The sequence below is a fragment of the Amphiura filiformis genome, chromosome 4 (genome assembly GCF_039555335.1).
Source record: "Amphiura filiformis chromosome 4, Afil_fr2py, whole genome shotgun sequence".
Taxonomy (NCBI): domain Eukaryota; kingdom Metazoa; phylum Echinodermata; class Ophiuroidea; order Amphilepidida; family Amphiuridae; genus Amphiura; species Amphiura filiformis.
In genome coordinates this window covers 72327172-72344904 of record NC_092631.1, presented here as the reverse complement: position 1 = coordinate 72344904, position 17733 = coordinate 72327172, and the positions used below count along the sequence as shown (strand labels likewise).

The 17733-nt window shown below is 37.5% G+C and overlaps 1 protein-coding gene across 1 annotated transcript in view; it reads left to right on the top strand.

Annotated features, from left to right (window-relative positions):
* LOC140151374 (PAS domain-containing serine/threonine-protein kinase-like) overlaps positions 1-17733 on the top strand; it is a 117426-nt gene that overhangs the window by 84796 nt on the left and 14897 nt on the right. Inside the window, 5 exon segments of the mRNA XM_072173685.1 lie at positions 1217-1351; positions 2503-2686; positions 3717-3877; positions 11722-11899; positions 15572-15722. Of these exon segments, the coding sequence (XP_072029786.1) occupies positions 1217-1351; positions 2503-2686; positions 3717-3877; positions 11722-11899; positions 15572-15722 (809 nt within the window).

The following is a 17733-nucleotide window of genomic DNA, read 5'->3' as shown; positions in this document are numbered from 1 at the left end:
CAATGAAAGAGAAGCAACAAATTTACAATGTTAATATTCTGTAATTCTTCGCCCCGACACCAACTCATTTTTTAGGGCATTCAGAGTAACCGAATCGGCGCACCGATGGAGTGCCCAATTCCTCAGCACAGTCCCCTCTGTTTTAACTATACTAATACGAACAATCATGTTGAAATAAACGGTAAAAATTCGTTAAAAACAGCTACAAAAAATACAAAAATTTATGAAAACAACATGGCTTCACTCGATCGCAGAGTTCTCCGTGAGGCTAAGTCCTTTATATTGCATCCACTTTGCTTCGCCGGCTTTACGCTCCGTGCCGCTGCAAGGATGGCGTGAAACTAGCGAGACTGAGGCTACGGTGTGGGTTACGGGCTATCTGCAACACTAATGGCATACGCTGCCTGACATTTTCGATGGTTTTCTGACATTGAGGAATTCATTTTTACTACGTTGGTCGAACTATCGGGAACCGGAAAATCGGGAAAAAAAAAAAAAAACCTTTAAAAGGCGGTCAGCGCGTGAGACAAACGCGCTGTATCGCTTTCACATACTTATGCTGGCTGGTTCGTGAGACAAACCTTTTTTTTTTTGGCCTAATGTTAACAGCCACAAACAAAGAGTCATATCCAAGTATTTGAGCGACATGTTCTTTGTTTCTTCACCATGTACACACAAAATTTGCTACTGTTAACCCCCAATTTTTTTTAGCCAAGATCTGACGGCCCAAGATGCATGATCTCATTTAATAGAAAGAAAAGGAAAAATGATGAAAGGAGAGGGAAAGTGAGAGGGGATGAGAGAGAGAGAGAGAGAGAGAGAGATAAATCAAACAGAAAGGAAAAGAACTTGCAGCAATGATTATGAAAATTAATCACATACCAGCACAATGCAGCCAGTGAATGAAGCCAAAGCCTTTGTGTGGTACTTAATTAAAACACCAGTCAGGTATATTTCACACCTGCTAACACAAGTCATCCAATTTTTGAAACGGAACATAGTTAGATTTTATGAATATTGAATTGCAACATTTTCCAACATGTCAGCGTTCAATCTGGACACAATAGGTGAATAAAAGCTTCAGTCTGTTGGCAGTGATGATGAACAGCAATGGCAACAAGAAATGACAATGAGAATAGTAATGAGTAACCAAATGGACAGTTGTCCAACCTCTAGTTTGACTCATTGATAATTATCTTTTTCTGTCTCATTACAGGGTAATATAATGGTTGCCGACTCTCAACTAGCTGATATCCATGGTTTTGCTTCTCATACAGAGTTGAAAGATATGAATATAAAACAATTATTACCGACCCTGGTTCTACCAGCTCCTGGAAGTATTCTTAGCAAGGTTTGTTCATAATATTTTTATCATGAAAAACACACAGACGTACACTTGCAGAGTTTTTCTATGGCTACCTCCTTTCTATTGCTGAAAATTTATTTTAAAAATCTTCATAATCTTTTTTAAAGGTTTTCCCAATAAACTGAAGTGTAAATTTATTGAAAAAAAATGGTGTCCCAAAAATTGCTTCCCTCCCCCCTTTGCCAAAAAATCACCCCTTTTGCCATGCCAATAAACCTTTGCCTCCACTTTGACATGTCATTTTGAAACATCTTTGCCAGCCTCCTCCCTTAACACATGGCAAGATTTTTGGGAACCCAAATTAAAAAATTTAAATTGTTTTATCATATAATGTGAGCAGGAAATTTTGCATATTTGAATGTGTTCTCAACATTTTCCTACACCTTAGGGAATAATATAGAAATGGTGCCCAAAACATCCATGCCAAAAAATTGCTTCCCTCCCCCTTTGACCTGCCAAAAATCTCTTGTCCCACCCTTTCGACCTGCCAAAAATGATGTTCAGTTTTGGTTTGAATGGAAATTGCTTTGATTGAATGGTATGGTTGCGATTTATAAAGACAAAGAAATGTGAGCATTTTAAGAGTCTGCAAGTGGATTTTTGGTTTGTTTTGATTTTAGTGCTTATCTTCATCCCCATATGTTGACTATGACTATTTTCTGAATGCTGCCCTCTATATAAAAAATATGATAGGGATGCATATACAGTGACAGTTATAGATGAACACTGGGTGTTTCAAACTGCACACAATTTAACCCTAATACCAGAGACATTTTGCCCACTACCTTCTTGCTCTTACCCATTATGTTTGTTAGAGGCTGTCAGTGTGACCTCACAGTGGCCATCTTGTGGGTACTAGTAATTAAACTCTGTTCAAAGTTTTAGGGCATGAACAACAGGTGAATTAGGTATAGAGCAATACTAGCAGTCAGTCAATCTATGAGGTCAATGATATCAAGCAAGTGAATGAGGAGCTTGTGGGTACAAATCATGTACATAAACACTGTTGTCATGAGTCATACTTGAAAAACGCTGTGACTCTTAATCACTCCATTCCAGTTCAAACTGCTGCCTTCTATTGTTAAAACAAAATGAATATTTCTAGGTATTCTTGACTTCACCATTTTCTTTCACAGGAGATCAAAAAGCAACGCATCACAGGGCGAACAAAAGATGGTAGCACATTCCCAGCTAGTGTCCTCATCAAGGTCAGAGGTCCTGCACCGATTGTAGAAGAAGACCAGGATCAAGATGTGTTTGAAGCAACTGCTGATTCTATGAGAACACATAGTAGGTCACCAGACCCTGCTGCAGCTGGAGGTATGTCATAATCAAAGTGATTAGGCAAAAAAAAAAAAAGGTTTGTCTCAAAGCTCACGAGAAATTTAAAAACAAATGCGAAATGCGATTTTTTTTTTTTTTTTTTTTTTTAGTCCCGACTTTTTTCATGGTATTTTGAGAAAAAGTCTGATTTTCACCGATTTTTTCTGGAAAAACTAAAAAAAACATTTTTTTTTTTTTTTGAAATAAAAAAATTTCCGAGATTTGTTTTTTGTCAAATCGTGGATTTTACAAACGCCAAGCACGCAAGCTTTGAGACTAACCTTTTTTTTGTTGGCCTTAGACATAAAGATTGTGAACTCTGCCATGTTAACTCCTGCCGATCTAACATTGCCACTGATTGGTCAATTACATGATATCTTCACTTAAATCACCAATCAGGATGGAGGTTTGCAAATAATTCACCCCAATTTTTTTGTATGGTGAAATTATTCTAACAATGTTGCTGATTGGTCCAATTGATAATGAAAAATTCTTTCTTGCCAATCGGCAGGTAGTTCTCATGGGGTTAACATGTCACTTATGGAGGGCAAAATAGAGTGCCTCAGAATTATGAATCATGAACCTGGCAAACTTTGTTTACAATTGTGTGTATTATGCATATAATGTGCTTCAAGTGCGACAAGCTTAAAAATGTGACCAGAGCGGGTCCAATCAGGCTAAAGTTGACAATAATGAAACTGATATATAGGCAAAAATGAGGAGGAAAAAACAATAAAAAACATAAGATTATGGATAAAGGTTCATAACTTTGCAACCAAGTTTTCAACAGACCTTGGGATTCAACATCAGTAATTGTAGGTACTGAGCAAGTTTTGCCCCAGCTCAATTCACCACATCTTTACTTCCCTATTTTTGGATGACTCTCCAATCATAGAGCTCGTATTTGATGCCACCATGCAGGTTTGCACAAACATCAAATTTCATTCTGATAATTCAGATTTCTTAAATTGTGTCAAAAATATATTGCCCCAGCTCAATTCACCACATCTTATTTCCCTATTTTTAGACGGTTCTCCAAGCATCGCACTCGTCTCTCACGCCACCGTGTGGGTTTTCTCAAACATCAGTGGTATGATCAGCTTCTTACCTGATGGCAGTATACACAGTGTGAATGGAAACTTCTCTCTTACACTGTTTGGTTATACACAACAACAGCTGCTGGGACAGGTGAGTGAGGATAATTGGCCTTGGGAAAGAGACTGATGATCTAAATAAAAAATGATTTGTTTGTCAAAACTATTTGACTGCTCATTTGCCAGAAGTTGGCAAGTGCAATAGTTGCCATGTGTAGGTGAGTACAGTATAATGTGTGTAAATGGGCAATTAACCTTTTCGGTAAATCCCATAAGCCTTTGCGAGTGCACCTGAGAACTGGTCATTTGACGTCACGCTGACTTACAATGCGCAGAAACGATGTTCGATAAACGATGTGCGATCGGCGTGACGCCAAATGACAAGTTCTCAGGTGTACTGCAGAAGGGTTATGGATTTACCGAAAAGGTCAATTCTGCGTGCACCATTCTGCAAAGCGAAGTTTGCATATGGAAATTAGGGTGGTTTGGAAAAGTTTCTCCTACATTAATCATTCACTTACCAAAAATAGTTTCCATTATGCTATTCACCTACATGTTTGGATGCTGCATTAAAAAGAAATTCATATGCAAACGTCGCATTGCGGAATGATGCGCTTGGAATTGCCCAAATTGTCAAATGTTTACAGGGCAGCTATTGCACTTACCCGCTTGTGGCACTGAGCTGTTGTATTGTTAGTTCCGCTTGTAATAGGTGAGACTCATAATATTGTGGATTGATGTAGAAATGGTATGTGCAGTTGGGTGCAGCTTGCTTACTTGCTTATTTCGAGTGGTGTCCTTGAACTGTGATGGCCCTCCATATCTTCCTGTCTTACATTGCTGTTGTCATGTCAGTAGTTGCAAGTCCGGTGTCTTGTTTTAGAATGTTGACATATGTTAGGGTAGGCTTTTCTTGTGATCTTTTCCCATGCTTTGGAATCCAATGCACCAGTTTAGATACAGGCTCTGTTTTGCTTCTATAGCTGTGGTGTAAGTGTTCAAATGGACCCAGGATTTGAGTCCATAGACCATCTAAAATTGGTCTATGATTGGTGAAGATATTTTTACTTTCTTTTTTATGAATTGAATAATTCTAGCAATTTTTAGTTGATGTGGAACAGTGCCAGTTTTTAATGCCCAACAAAAATAAGCCTTATAAGAGGCTTTTTTGGATTATCCAAGGTTGTCAAACCCGAATAAATCAAACCAAACCAAATCAAGTCAAATATGTGATAATACACCACGAATAGGCTGTAATGTGGACAGAGCTCATTTTGAGATTGAACCTCGCAATAAACAAATAATCAATAATAAGGATTTCATAACTGATTTTTGCTACCTTGCAAACAAGCAACAGGGACATGTAATTTATCAAATGTAAAGCGAAAAAAATATAATAAAGTGTCAAAAAGTGAAAATGCCGACATTACAGTCCATTTGTGGTGGACGGTCACATATGATGTCACTGCAAAGTTATAAATTCTGCAGACTATTTCGGGTTCAGTATTGTGATATTAACTTCTCTGCTTTAAAATTCTGGGAAATAACTATTCTCACATAGATACAGTATAATCAAAATAGTTTTGTTTCAGTAGTACTATTTAAAGTCTGTATAAGTGGCAATCACCCACGCTGCATGCTTTATCCTGGCTAGAGTAGTGTTGTCTGATTTGTTTTAGGAATTCAGCCAAATTTAGAACAAGAGACAAACAAATCTCAAGGGAGGGTAATTATATATAGACTGGTGTCTATTTTGGAAAAATCACGTTCCTAGCGGCAAGTTTGCGTAAAAAGTTGGCAACCAGCTTATGTTTGTTAATTTAGGTATGCTGAACTCAAGTCTGTTGTCTGCCAAGAAATATTTGAGACAGTGACCCTCAAAAAGACCCCATAGAATTGTATAGGGGCAGAAATTAAAATTATTCCAATAACACTTTCATACATGTCAAATTACGCATCTGGCCCCACAGATCCCAGAAATGTAATGTATGTGCGTGTACTACCTATCGTTAAGAAGTTACGGAGCACAAAAGGTCACAGGTCGATTTGCTTGTTGTGTATGGGTCAAAAGTTAAAGTTGCTTCAATTTTTGTAAAAGTTGTGGCAAATTGTTCGCCTAGCTTAGAAGTTTCAGAAAAAGAATAGTTTGCACTATCTGCGATGTCTAGTTAGCATGTTACACAGCAAAGAATCAAAAGATATGTAGAATTCCATAGGATTCAATGGAATTTGTATTTATTTATCGTCTATCTTCTGAACTTGACATCGCTGATAGTAAAAACTATTCTTTTCCTGAATCTGTTGAACTTTAGAAACAGTTTGCGTCCATTTTTACGAAAATCGGAGGAACTTAAGTTTTTCACCCTTGTATAACATGCAAATTGACCTTGGACCTGTTGAGCCTCCTAACTTGGTAACTATATGTCCTACTACATTTTTGTGATCCTTAGACCCAGAAGAATAATTTGACATGTTTTTCAGTGAATTTGGAGCATGTTTAATTTTTGCCCCCTGTATGATAATGTAGGGGGCTTGGGGTCTTTTTTTAGGGTCGCAGGGTTCCAATATAGCTTGGCAGACAAACATTTGAATTTAGCATACCCGAATTAACCAAAATAATTTGGTTGCCAGCTTTTACGCAAAATTAAATAAGCACATATTTCCAAAATAGAACCAGTTTAATACAGGGAGCATGATAGCTTAAAGCTTAGAGCGTCCGACTCATGATCAAAAGGTTGCTGGACCGAACCCTGCCAGGGCCAGCATATTTTGTCCTTGAGCAAGACACTTTATTTTGCTTTATTACTCCACCCAGGTGTATAATGGGGAATTATTTTCCGATTCATGATCACAAGGTTGCAGGTTCAAACCCCATCAGGGCCAACATATTTTGTCCTTGAGCAAGACATTTTATCTCGCTTATTCCATTCAACCCAGATATATAAACGGGAGCTGTTATCCGACTCATGGTCGCAAGGTTATGGGTTCAAACCAACATGATTTGTTTTTAGGCAAGTATCTAGTTGTTCCACTCCACCAGGTGTATAATCGGTAGCTCATACTAGGGTAGTCATACCGGCACAGTTGTTAATGGCATCCAAATGATGTGATATATCATAGTGACAGCGGAATAAATGTGAAGCGATTTGAACAAATTGAATAAGTGCTCTATAAATGCCGACATTTATTTATTTTATTGTTACAACAACATCGTTAAGAGGGTTAGAGATATTGGCCTTCAGATATGCCCAGTTTAATGAGTGACACAGTGCCTGGTGAATTTTGTTTTCTTTATGTGACTGCAATAAGTCCATCAATTTGCATGTAAGTCATTGGTCATTTGTTTTTAGAATTGAAAACCTCAGAACTAAAATGGGATTTAAGTCACATTGAGTGTATTTCGAGATAATTGGCCAAAAAGGTTGTTTTGTCCATATAGTTTCAATGCGAAGAGGTAGTTTTATCCATGCAGTTTCAATGCTCTAAAACATTATTTCAGTACAAAATTTGCACAAAGGGTGTAGATAGCCCCGTTGTAGCCGAAAGTGACACCAGCTTATTTTTCTCTTTCATGATTTTGTGATGTAACTGCCTTTTAATTGTGAGGTATTCAATTATAGATTATGGGTCAGGAAACTTGGAATAGATAGTAACCACTTCACTTCGTAAGAGGATGGCTAAAGATAGTGGCCGTCAGATATAGACAGCATAAGTGACACAATGCCTTGTTTCTTGTTTGTAGTTGCTATTCATAGTAACTGCTCAAATATAGGACAACCAACTAGAGTGGTACTAACCTCAGGGGTAAGATAGGCTAGGTAAAATAACATCTTGTCCCGCATGTTGTTTAACTATACTTACGGGACAGGTGGAATGTTGGCCTGGGGAAGAGAAAGCTAGAAATAAACAATAAGTTGTTGCTTGTGGTCATATTCAGTAGCTACATGTAGTTGTAGGGCAAGTGATAAAGATAGGCCTTAGGGAAGAGATCAGTGAAAATAAATTGTTGCAGCTTTATTCTGAACCTATAGGTTGAAGTCTATAAGACTGAAAAGAGATGACCTAAATGAAACAAAGATCTATTTCTGCAGCTTTCTGTTATGTTGTATAAGTAGAAAACTTTAGTTCAGTGTGAGGCATATGATAGAGCTGCAAGGCAGCCAATCAAAACAGGGACTTGTGTATTGTTATAATGTTACATATTACATATACTTTGTGTGCTTAAACCCTGTTTGAAAGATTTTAAAGTACCGGTAGCTATAAAGGAAGAATTTATCATTTTTACTAACTTACTTTTTCCCCTTCCCTAAACAAATATGAAGGAGAGATTATGATGGACTATTCAAATACATTTTTTGTCCATTTTAATATTTTAATTAGTGAATGACATTTTTTTCAAAGGGAATACCAACCATTAAATACAAAGTGAACCACAAACTTTTCCATAAACCTTGATTAATATAAATTGCTGAAAGGCTTTGATAAGAGAGTACTGTATACGTACTATATTATTTACCTGTGCCTGGTCAAGCACCCTCACATAGTGATGGTGCTTGGTATATTATATATGTAGAACACAGAGTGGCTTATCTTTGACCCATATTATCAATCTCTCAAGCCAGGGGTTAAAATAAAACAACCCCAACAATTCTCAAATGATCATGAACTTTACCCTCTCGAAACATGCTGGTAAAATGAGTTGTTTACAAGAAACAATCCTTGTTCCCACACCGATTATGAAACCCAATGACGACATCCCATTCATTTGGCACACCTCATGGTCACTCAGGTGAACTGTATTGGATGATCGATCGAGTTAGATTTATTTGCTGGTTACCAAGACGGGCCTAATTATGTACGATCTCACTTGGGGAAAAAATTCAACCACATTAAAAATGATCGGAAATACACCATGACTGCGACTGTAGTCGCAGTCAGCTATACATATATATATAGAAGCTATACTTAAAATAATTCACTCACAGTTAGCACTTACAGTTAATGCTAAAAGTAGCAAAAGTAATCAAATAACAAGAATCTTCAAGTTCTATAAATGACAATATCAAATCCAAGGAGAAAAATGAAAACTATTTTGGGCTACATTCATAGAAGCTGTACTTAAAGGAAGGTGACCCAATATATTTGGAAAATTGAATTCTTTAAAATTTGTATAACACAAAAAAGTTATCCCTTCTAGCATTCATGCAAAGAGCATAAATGTTTCTTGTAAATGTGACCAATTCCTTATGGAATTACTAACATTTACACAGTGTGATACTGGTAGTCTGCAGTGTTTTTATTAATGATAATCAATATGATTGTGTAATATATTGATACCAAATGAAAGACTCTATTTTCTCATTAACATATTGAAATTAGGAGTTCCATGATTTCTGAAGATATCAAAAAACTGTCAAATTAGTCTCAAACGTGGTATACCACAGTCAAGACTAGTTTGACAGTTTTGTGATGATTTCTTCAGAAATATACCGATTTAGAATGCCTGATTTCAATATGTTAATGAGAAAAATATTAATTTTCACCTGATACCAAATCTGCATTTTGATGGGGTAAAGTGGGGGATGAGGTTGTCAATCGGGTCACCCGCCTTTAAGGGCTGGGGTATGAACGTTTGGACAGTATTTATTCTGGGACATTAGAGCACATCAGACTTATCGAATTGCATTCTGAATACGAAGAATGTCATTCTGATATCAGATAATTTTGATTTTTTGAATTTTGCAATTTAATACACATTTTATGGCAAATCATTAAAAATTGATATTTTTGATATTAAACAGTACTTAAAGTAAACTTTATAAATCTGATGATTTATACTTAAAGTGTTTGTAGGTGGGATGAAAAAGTCGACGATCAATTGAAAATTTTGACCTTTCAGATTGAAGATATGGATTTTTTCCCAAAACACCAAAAAAAATTAGGTCTTTTGGGAAAAAATCCATATCTTCAATATGAAAGGTCAAAATTTTCAATTGACCGCCTGCTTTTCCTCCCTGCTACACACACTTTAAGAATATATCAATAGATTTATATAATTTACTTCGAGGACTGTTATATATCAAAAATTTGAAAAATATCAAATTTTTATAATTTGTCATAAAATTTGTATTATATTGTGATTTTCAAAAATGAAAATTATTTGATATCTGAAAGACATGCTTCGTATTCAGACTGCAATTCGATAGGTCTGAGGTGCTCTCATGTCCCACAAAAAATACTGTCGAAACGCAATAAACGCTCATTTTAAATCCCTTAAGAAATTCCTAAAAATACATCCAAGGTTTTCAGTTGCTATTTTCATTCCAGTTAGTCATATATTTAAGTATAGATCAAAATTTTGACATTTCTTTTTTTAAACGTCGCATGATTATCTTAAGTGAAATTTGTTGTACATGATGTTTTATGACCTCATCAAAGTAGATATTCAGTAAAAATTACTTTCCTAACCTTAATCGAACCAAACATCAATCAATTCATAAAGCATCTATCTGCAAGCATGGATATAGTAGTTGTGCAATTGGAAACAGATGTCAGGTCTTGAAATAAGGGGTGGTGCAATAATTATGTGTACCCCCTGGTAGTGTATTATTAGAGGGGGGTGATTATTAGGACATATATTTGGGCACCATTTCAATATTACACCCAAAACATGTTAGGAAATGTTCAAATATGCAAAATTTTCTGATCGCTGCACTTATATCACATGATTAGATATTTCAGGTTTTAAACTGGAATTCCCCAAAATCTGCCATGTGTAAAGGGTTGGGGGGGCCAAAGATTTTCTGGCATGTCAAAAAAAGGGGAAAGCAAAATTTTTTTGGCATGTTGAAAGGGGGGATCAAGCAATTTTTAACAGACAATTTTGAGAAACTAAAAAATATGCACTTTTAAGAACTAGATATAAATATCCAATCGCATCACGTGGGATGCTAGGCTAGGTCACGTGCAGGCTATGCTACATTGGCACTGGTGATCAACGTGATTGTAGTTCTAAGAGTAGCATTAACATCCTGCTTTCAAATAGAAGCTAGCACTTGTTGATGAGTTTGAGCGAGATGTGGATGTCTTTTATCTGTGCTCTCTGCTTACACTGTTCATTTCCCTCACTACCTGATCAAGGTAAGAAATATGGAATTTTTTTTAGTTGGTTTTGGTTTTATAATGTTCAGTGTTACCATTTTGCTTTCTGTTGTTCCTTGTTTGGAGTGCAAGTGGTTGGAGCAAAGTAGCATGAAGATTTTTTGTGTGTAAATAGATGCATATAGATGAATATATTATGAATGATGGAATGTAGTGCAGTACATCAAACCATCATCATCATAAGTAAAGTTTACCTTTGTTGATGGAGTGGGGGTGGGCTGGTGTAGTGATCAGTGCACTCACCTCTCAACACTGCAGCCATGGTTCAATTACTAAGTTGTCATAAGTGACCATGGTTTCAGGTCCATGACCATCATGGCAGGTTTTACGCTGGTTTTTGTTTTGCCTTTTTAAAATCGGACATCTTCCCAGTATCCTGTCCTGTCTTCTCCAATTCTCTTGTGTTGTGTTGTAACTACATTAATTGATGCTCCACAGCTGTGCTTTGAGACCCTCTTGGTAGATGATATGGTATGAATTGAAATTTCAATTTACCATGGCAGTATCAAAAATGTGTGTCGCAAGTCTATTAGCGAAAAGGCTTCTGTGCTTTTTGCCGACAACCCTCCTGCACTTGATCTTGATTCACCTCTATACTATATTAGATCCTACTTATCGCTCAAGCTGGACCTGCCACTTTCAAGTTTTTGTGGTCCAGAATGAGCCAGTCTACCTCATGGATATGAGTAGGTATGAATTTTACAATTACCTAGGAATGAGCATATGTATATATTTCTATGATTAACTTACAAGCATTTTGTTGTCCATTTTTTGCAGCATATAACCTACTTATTACCTGAATTTTACGAGCACCTGGACATTATAGATGACGGATCTATGCCTCTCCCTCCATTAGATGATGATGATGACTTTCCATTCCCTAACACTACAGCAGGCCAGCTAAGAAGCACTAGAAGTAGCAGAAGTGATGTGCCTACTAGAGAAACATCAAAAGGTCAGTAGGGTTTATATGGTATAAATAAATGTGTTTCATCTTGAGTTTGGTAGTGACATAGGAGTGTGTTTCACTCATTGCAGCATTAAATTGTGCACACACTGGGGTGATCTTGCAGAGTGTGTACACACATACAAGGGCAGTTTGGTGGCACACTTGTGGTGCAACTGTGTAAAATCACTGATGTCACTACCTAACTTAAGATGAAATAAAAAGTTGTTTGTTTGTTCCCGACTGTCTGCTCATCAGATCTGGACCTCGCCAATTTGTTTTCTATTTTTTTAATAAAAAAGAAAAAGCTAAATGCTAGGATCATTCATGGTTGATTTAAAGAATATATTTTTGTGTCTTCAGTATGCAAAGTTGTAATCTATGTTCATTTCATAATCTATTAATGATTTCTGTGATTCAATTTTAACATATGGTTTATGTATGTATTGAAAATATACATGGCACAAGAAAGTGCAATGTATGTTAGTATTATAAAATTATTTTCAGTACTATAATTACAACCTTGTACCAGCCTTAGATGCCAAAATCATGGACATAATATAAACATAACATCACAGAAAATGTCCACATGAAAGAAGTTAATGTGGGGTCATTAAAGTGGCCCATGAAATGACATTGACCCAAACGAAACCGTGGTCACATGGAGATACCTTGGTCTCCGATACAGCTGAACTTCCACTGGTGAATGGGATTAAAACAAATGATCCACCCGCACCTCTTCTTTCAAAGCTGTGGAGGACAAACAAAGAATTCTTTTTGGCCTTATGCAAACATTTATAGTTTTTTAAATGAAGAATTGAACTTTTGTTCACAACACATAAAGTTGCTCACCTGAAATTTTCGGTTGTTATTACTACAACCTTCTTCAGCAGAATGATCCAGTTCGTTGATCGATTTGACGACTCTTGACTTGTGACGCCAGAACTGGATCGTAGACTCTTGCTAAGTTGTAGCGCCCCCCGTCCTTATTCAGAGAGGGTTGGTCGGCCCGGCTGTGGATGGCCTCTTTGACTCCTCTTTCGAAGTACCGAGGTTCTCTGTCGAGGATCTGCACTTTCTCTAGGTCCACGTGATGTCCTGGGGACTCTATGTGTATATGCTGAGATACCTCGGACGAGGTGGAGCTAGGCCGCCTGTGCTCAAGGAACCGTGTTTTTAGAGACCTGCCAGTCTCTCCTATGTATGATTCCGAGCAGGGACCCCGGTGGTCTGACCCTGGCAAGGAATCAGATATACGGGACCCGTGGACGTCCTTTTTGTCCGTTTTTGTCCTTAGGCGCAACTAACAGTTGACGAGTGTGCGCGTTGGCTTAAAAACACACTCTTATGCCATATGAGCTGTAATGCGTTTTAAGGCATCGGAGATGCCTTTGACATAAGGAATAACGACTTGTCCTTTGTTGGTGTTCGTACTGTCCTTCGGCGGTTTACTAGTGTCCTTTGGTTTGTTTAGCCTGTCAAATGCCCACTTGGGGTACCCACATTTAGAGAGGGCTTCAGTGATATGCAACTTCTCTTCGTCACAATCTACCGGGTCTGAAATAACTGTCTCAGCGCTGATGATGAAAAGCGTATGTATCACTCCCAGCTTGTGTTGTAAAGGGTGATTCAAGAAAAGTTCAGATACTGGTCTGTATGTGTGGGTTTGCGATAAATCTTGATGTTGAGTGAGCCGTCCGGTTTTATGACTGTTAGAGTGTCCAAGAAGGCCAGAGTCCTGTTATCTTCACCCTCTGTGGTGAATTTGATATCCGGATCGAGCGAATTTAAGTGATCAGTGAATTCCTGGGCATAGCGTTTCTTTAATTTGGTGTGGGTGTCATCAACATATCTGAACCACCACAATGGAGGATGAGGAGCAGTAGAGATGGCTAATTGTTCCAAATGTTCCAAATACAGATTGCAGACAATTGGACTGACTGGGCTCCCCATTGCCGCTCCGTGTATTTGTAAATAAAACACTCCATTGTAAACAAAATATGTGCAACGTAAACAAACTTCAAGAAGTTTTACCACTTGGCCCGCTGACAGCTTTGTTCTTTCATCTAGCGTAGTATCACTGATCAAGTCATCACGAATTATATCGAGGGCTTTCTCTATAGGCACTGAAGTGAACAGAGCAGTGACGCTATAGGATCTGAGTTCTTCGTCGCCCTCTACCCTTTCGTTCTTTATGCGCCGAAAAATCTTGCGAGTTGGCAATATGATGGGTAGTGTTGCCAACCAATGGTGAAAGAATATCAGCGATAAATTTGGCACTGTTGTAGGTAATTGAGCCAACGCTACTAACTATAGGCCTTAGAGGTATGTCCTTTTTGTGCACTTTTGGCAAGCCATAGAATTTCGGTGGTGATTCTGTAGTAGGATAAAGCTTCCTATATTCATCGCGATTTATCGCACCTTCATTTTCCAATTCTTGTAACACAGACACAAGTTGTTTCTTATATTTGGTAGTAGGGTCTTTAGTGCCAAGATTTGTGTAAGTAGTTGTATCACCAAGAAGTTGTTCACACTTTTGTTGGTACTCTGCCGTGTCTAATACAACAACAATCCTCCCTTTATCCGCTGGTAATATGCGTATGTCCTTGTCTTTCTTAAGATTGTCAACAGCTTTTAATTCCTCTTTATTCAAGTTATTGTCAAGTTTCTTCGGTCTACTTAACAAGTTAGAGACTTTCGATCTTAACTCACCCCTGTCGCGCTCCGATAGATTTCTACAGGCCGTTTCCGTGGAAGTTATTATGTCCACAACGGGAAATTTATTAGGCGCAACAGCGTAATTCAATCCCTTAGCTAACACTGATAACTCGATCATTGAGAATTCTCTGCGAGCAATTTTTCACCCACTTGCTAATACACTCCGATGCTAGGTTATTATTCAATTTCTTTGAATTAAGCTCATTTTATGTTCCAACAAGCGAGAGAATTTCTTTTGTTGTCGTACTTTTGACACTTCGTGCTCTTTTAATTGCGATTTTCCAGTGCGTGATTTAACTTCCTCTTTGATCGTATCAGGTAACACACTACTGTCACTCAAAACGACGTTATCTAGTCTTTGTTTCTCCTGGCTTAGATTGTTGATCTTATTAACAATTTGTCCGACTCTAACATTTAACAAGGCTCTCTCTGCGCGTCTTAAGATGTTATTCGCTTTGTTTCCTTTAACCGTACTGGACAGTCGTAAACTCACCGGTGTTATATCCTGGTGTTTGCAATGCAAAGAAAAACGGAGATGGTTCCGAAAACGCATGCGATTTTCTTTCCGCTTTACGCTCCAAGAGTCTCACGTTGTTTAGGCAATCCTTGCCGTAATCACTTCTTAAACTATCATGAAAGTTCATCTGTGTTGGTAATCAAATAAATGAAGAATTGAACTTTTGTTCACAACACATAAAGTTGCTCACCTGAAATTTTCGGTTGTTATTACTACAACCTTCTTCAGCAGAATGATCCAGTTCGTTGATCGATTTGACGACTCTTGACTTGTGACGTCAGAACTGGATCGTAGACTCTTGCTAAGGTGAGCAACTTTATGTGTTGTGAACAAAAGTTCAATTCTTCATTTATTTAATTACCAACACAGATGAACTTTCATGATAATTTATAGTTTTTGTCTATCTTAGTGTAAAATGGTTTATTTACATTGTTCTTATTTTCTAGATCCAAGCCCAATAGTCTCTGCAGGATCATCAGAAACAAGCACTGATAGTGGGGTTAAAGTAGACGTAAAAGGAGCCACCAATATGCCATCTATTCCAACACAAATCACAGTACAGGATGATATGGGTAGACCCACTCAGCTATGTGAAAGGTAAGCCAGATCCACATCAATGCATACTCCTGGCATGCGATCAATGGCAACGTATGGCCCTACATGCACACGACATCACACCATGAGGGCCCTATACGCACACGCACTGTAACACACTTACAAAAAATTGTCAAAGGTGGTCTTTATTCAAATATTAATATGCTGTTTTACAATTGTACTTACCATAGCACATTTGAATACCAAAACCAACGACCAGTTGATTTTCCTAAAAATTAATAAATCTATTTCAGTATATTGAACACGAACCTCCAAATACACAGCCCTCGAATTAACCCACGGCACTGACGGCATATTGCCGTGGGTGCCCACCCCCACTGCTGTAATGCCCTCAAAATATGTCCTTTACTAACGCGCAGTCACTTGCGCGTGCCCTCTAATGAAGTTGCCGTCGGTGCCCTAGCCCTGCCCCTCCATTATAAATCATTAACAAGTACTGGTTAAAACCCCGAAAAATTGTGGAAAATTAAATCGAAAATCTTGAACACGATCGCTATTTTGAGCATCATAACCCAGCTATCAATCACAGTATATACACAATAGTTTGTTGTGAATTAATATTCATTACCCCTACATATTCAGCCAATCACATCGGCTTTTATACATTATCTGGTTGCTAGAAATCTGACTTAATTTTTCCGATTGGTCAGAGAAATACTATGGACTAATCAGAAACGCTGTTAGTAACTAAGCTTCCTTGTGTCATGAACAAAATCCGAGCGCTGGGCAAATCAATTGATCTCTCGATTAGCAAACATTGACTTCCCATTGCAAACCGATGGCGATACCCTTCCGGTATCGTCTTATCTTGTACATGTGAGCCCATCTCTAGATATGTTTTGAACGAAATAGTTTTTATCCCGGCGAATTTGATCAATATTATTACCAGCTGTGTCATCGCTGTTTCGAGTCAGTTTTGCAGCTCAGAACTAGGGATCACAAAATTTACATAAATTAAACTGTTGATTATTGATTTCTTTGTATTATATAAGCAGGTTTTTTTTTCAGGTTAGTTTTAGTGTAAAGTTGAGAGTCGAATTTTACTTTGGTGTCAAATTCAGCTGACAGCAATGCATCTATAAGCTTTTGAAAAATTGCCTTGGTGCCCTTCTCAAATTTTCAACAGTTGCCGTGATGCCCTTTTGAAATATTACAAATTGTCGTGCTGCCTTGCCTTTTCAGTGAAAATCCAAGGCAATTATTAACTTGCCCTAAAAAAGTTGCCGTGCCCCTTCAGATCCTTAATTCGAGGGCTGCAAATACATATTTCCATTATTTTTCAAGAAATTAAGCTTTTAAAAAACCCATCTTGCTCATATTTTGGATATATTTAGCATTTGGTTGACGTTTTAGACTTGATTAATACATCCTGTTTATAGATCTATTTCTAGCATGTTGAAACACTTACCTTTCAATTTATATACTGTTTAGGGACCTTGAAATATTTTACAAGGTTGTACATGTAGTACAAAGAGAAACACTTTTTCACTGGATAGTAAATAAAAATTTCTTGAAAGGAACTGAATTTGCATGGAAACAGATGTTTTGTCATATTTATTTCATGAATAATTTCATTCTGTAAGTTTACACCACCTCAACTGTTAACAGTTCGCCGTGGTATAGCCTACATACTAAAACATTTTCATAATAACAGTTGCTGATCATAAATTGAAATCAGCTTTATTGCAAGAATCTGCCATCAGGCTATTCCAGTTGAAATCTATACACCCCCTATTGTAAACATGGCTGTAATCCCCACACAGGGTGTGTACAACTCAAATGGAGTCAACCATTCAGGTAACCCCATTTGAAATTCACACTCCCTGTGTGAACTATTAAATTCATGTCTTCCATACAAGATGTATGGATTTCAATTGGAATAGCCCAATGTTTGTTGATACTGCTTTGTTTCATGGATTCTGTCATCTCTGTGTCTCAGAAAATTCTAACGAATCAAGTTTAATATTATAGAAATTTTGTCTTTCAACACCAG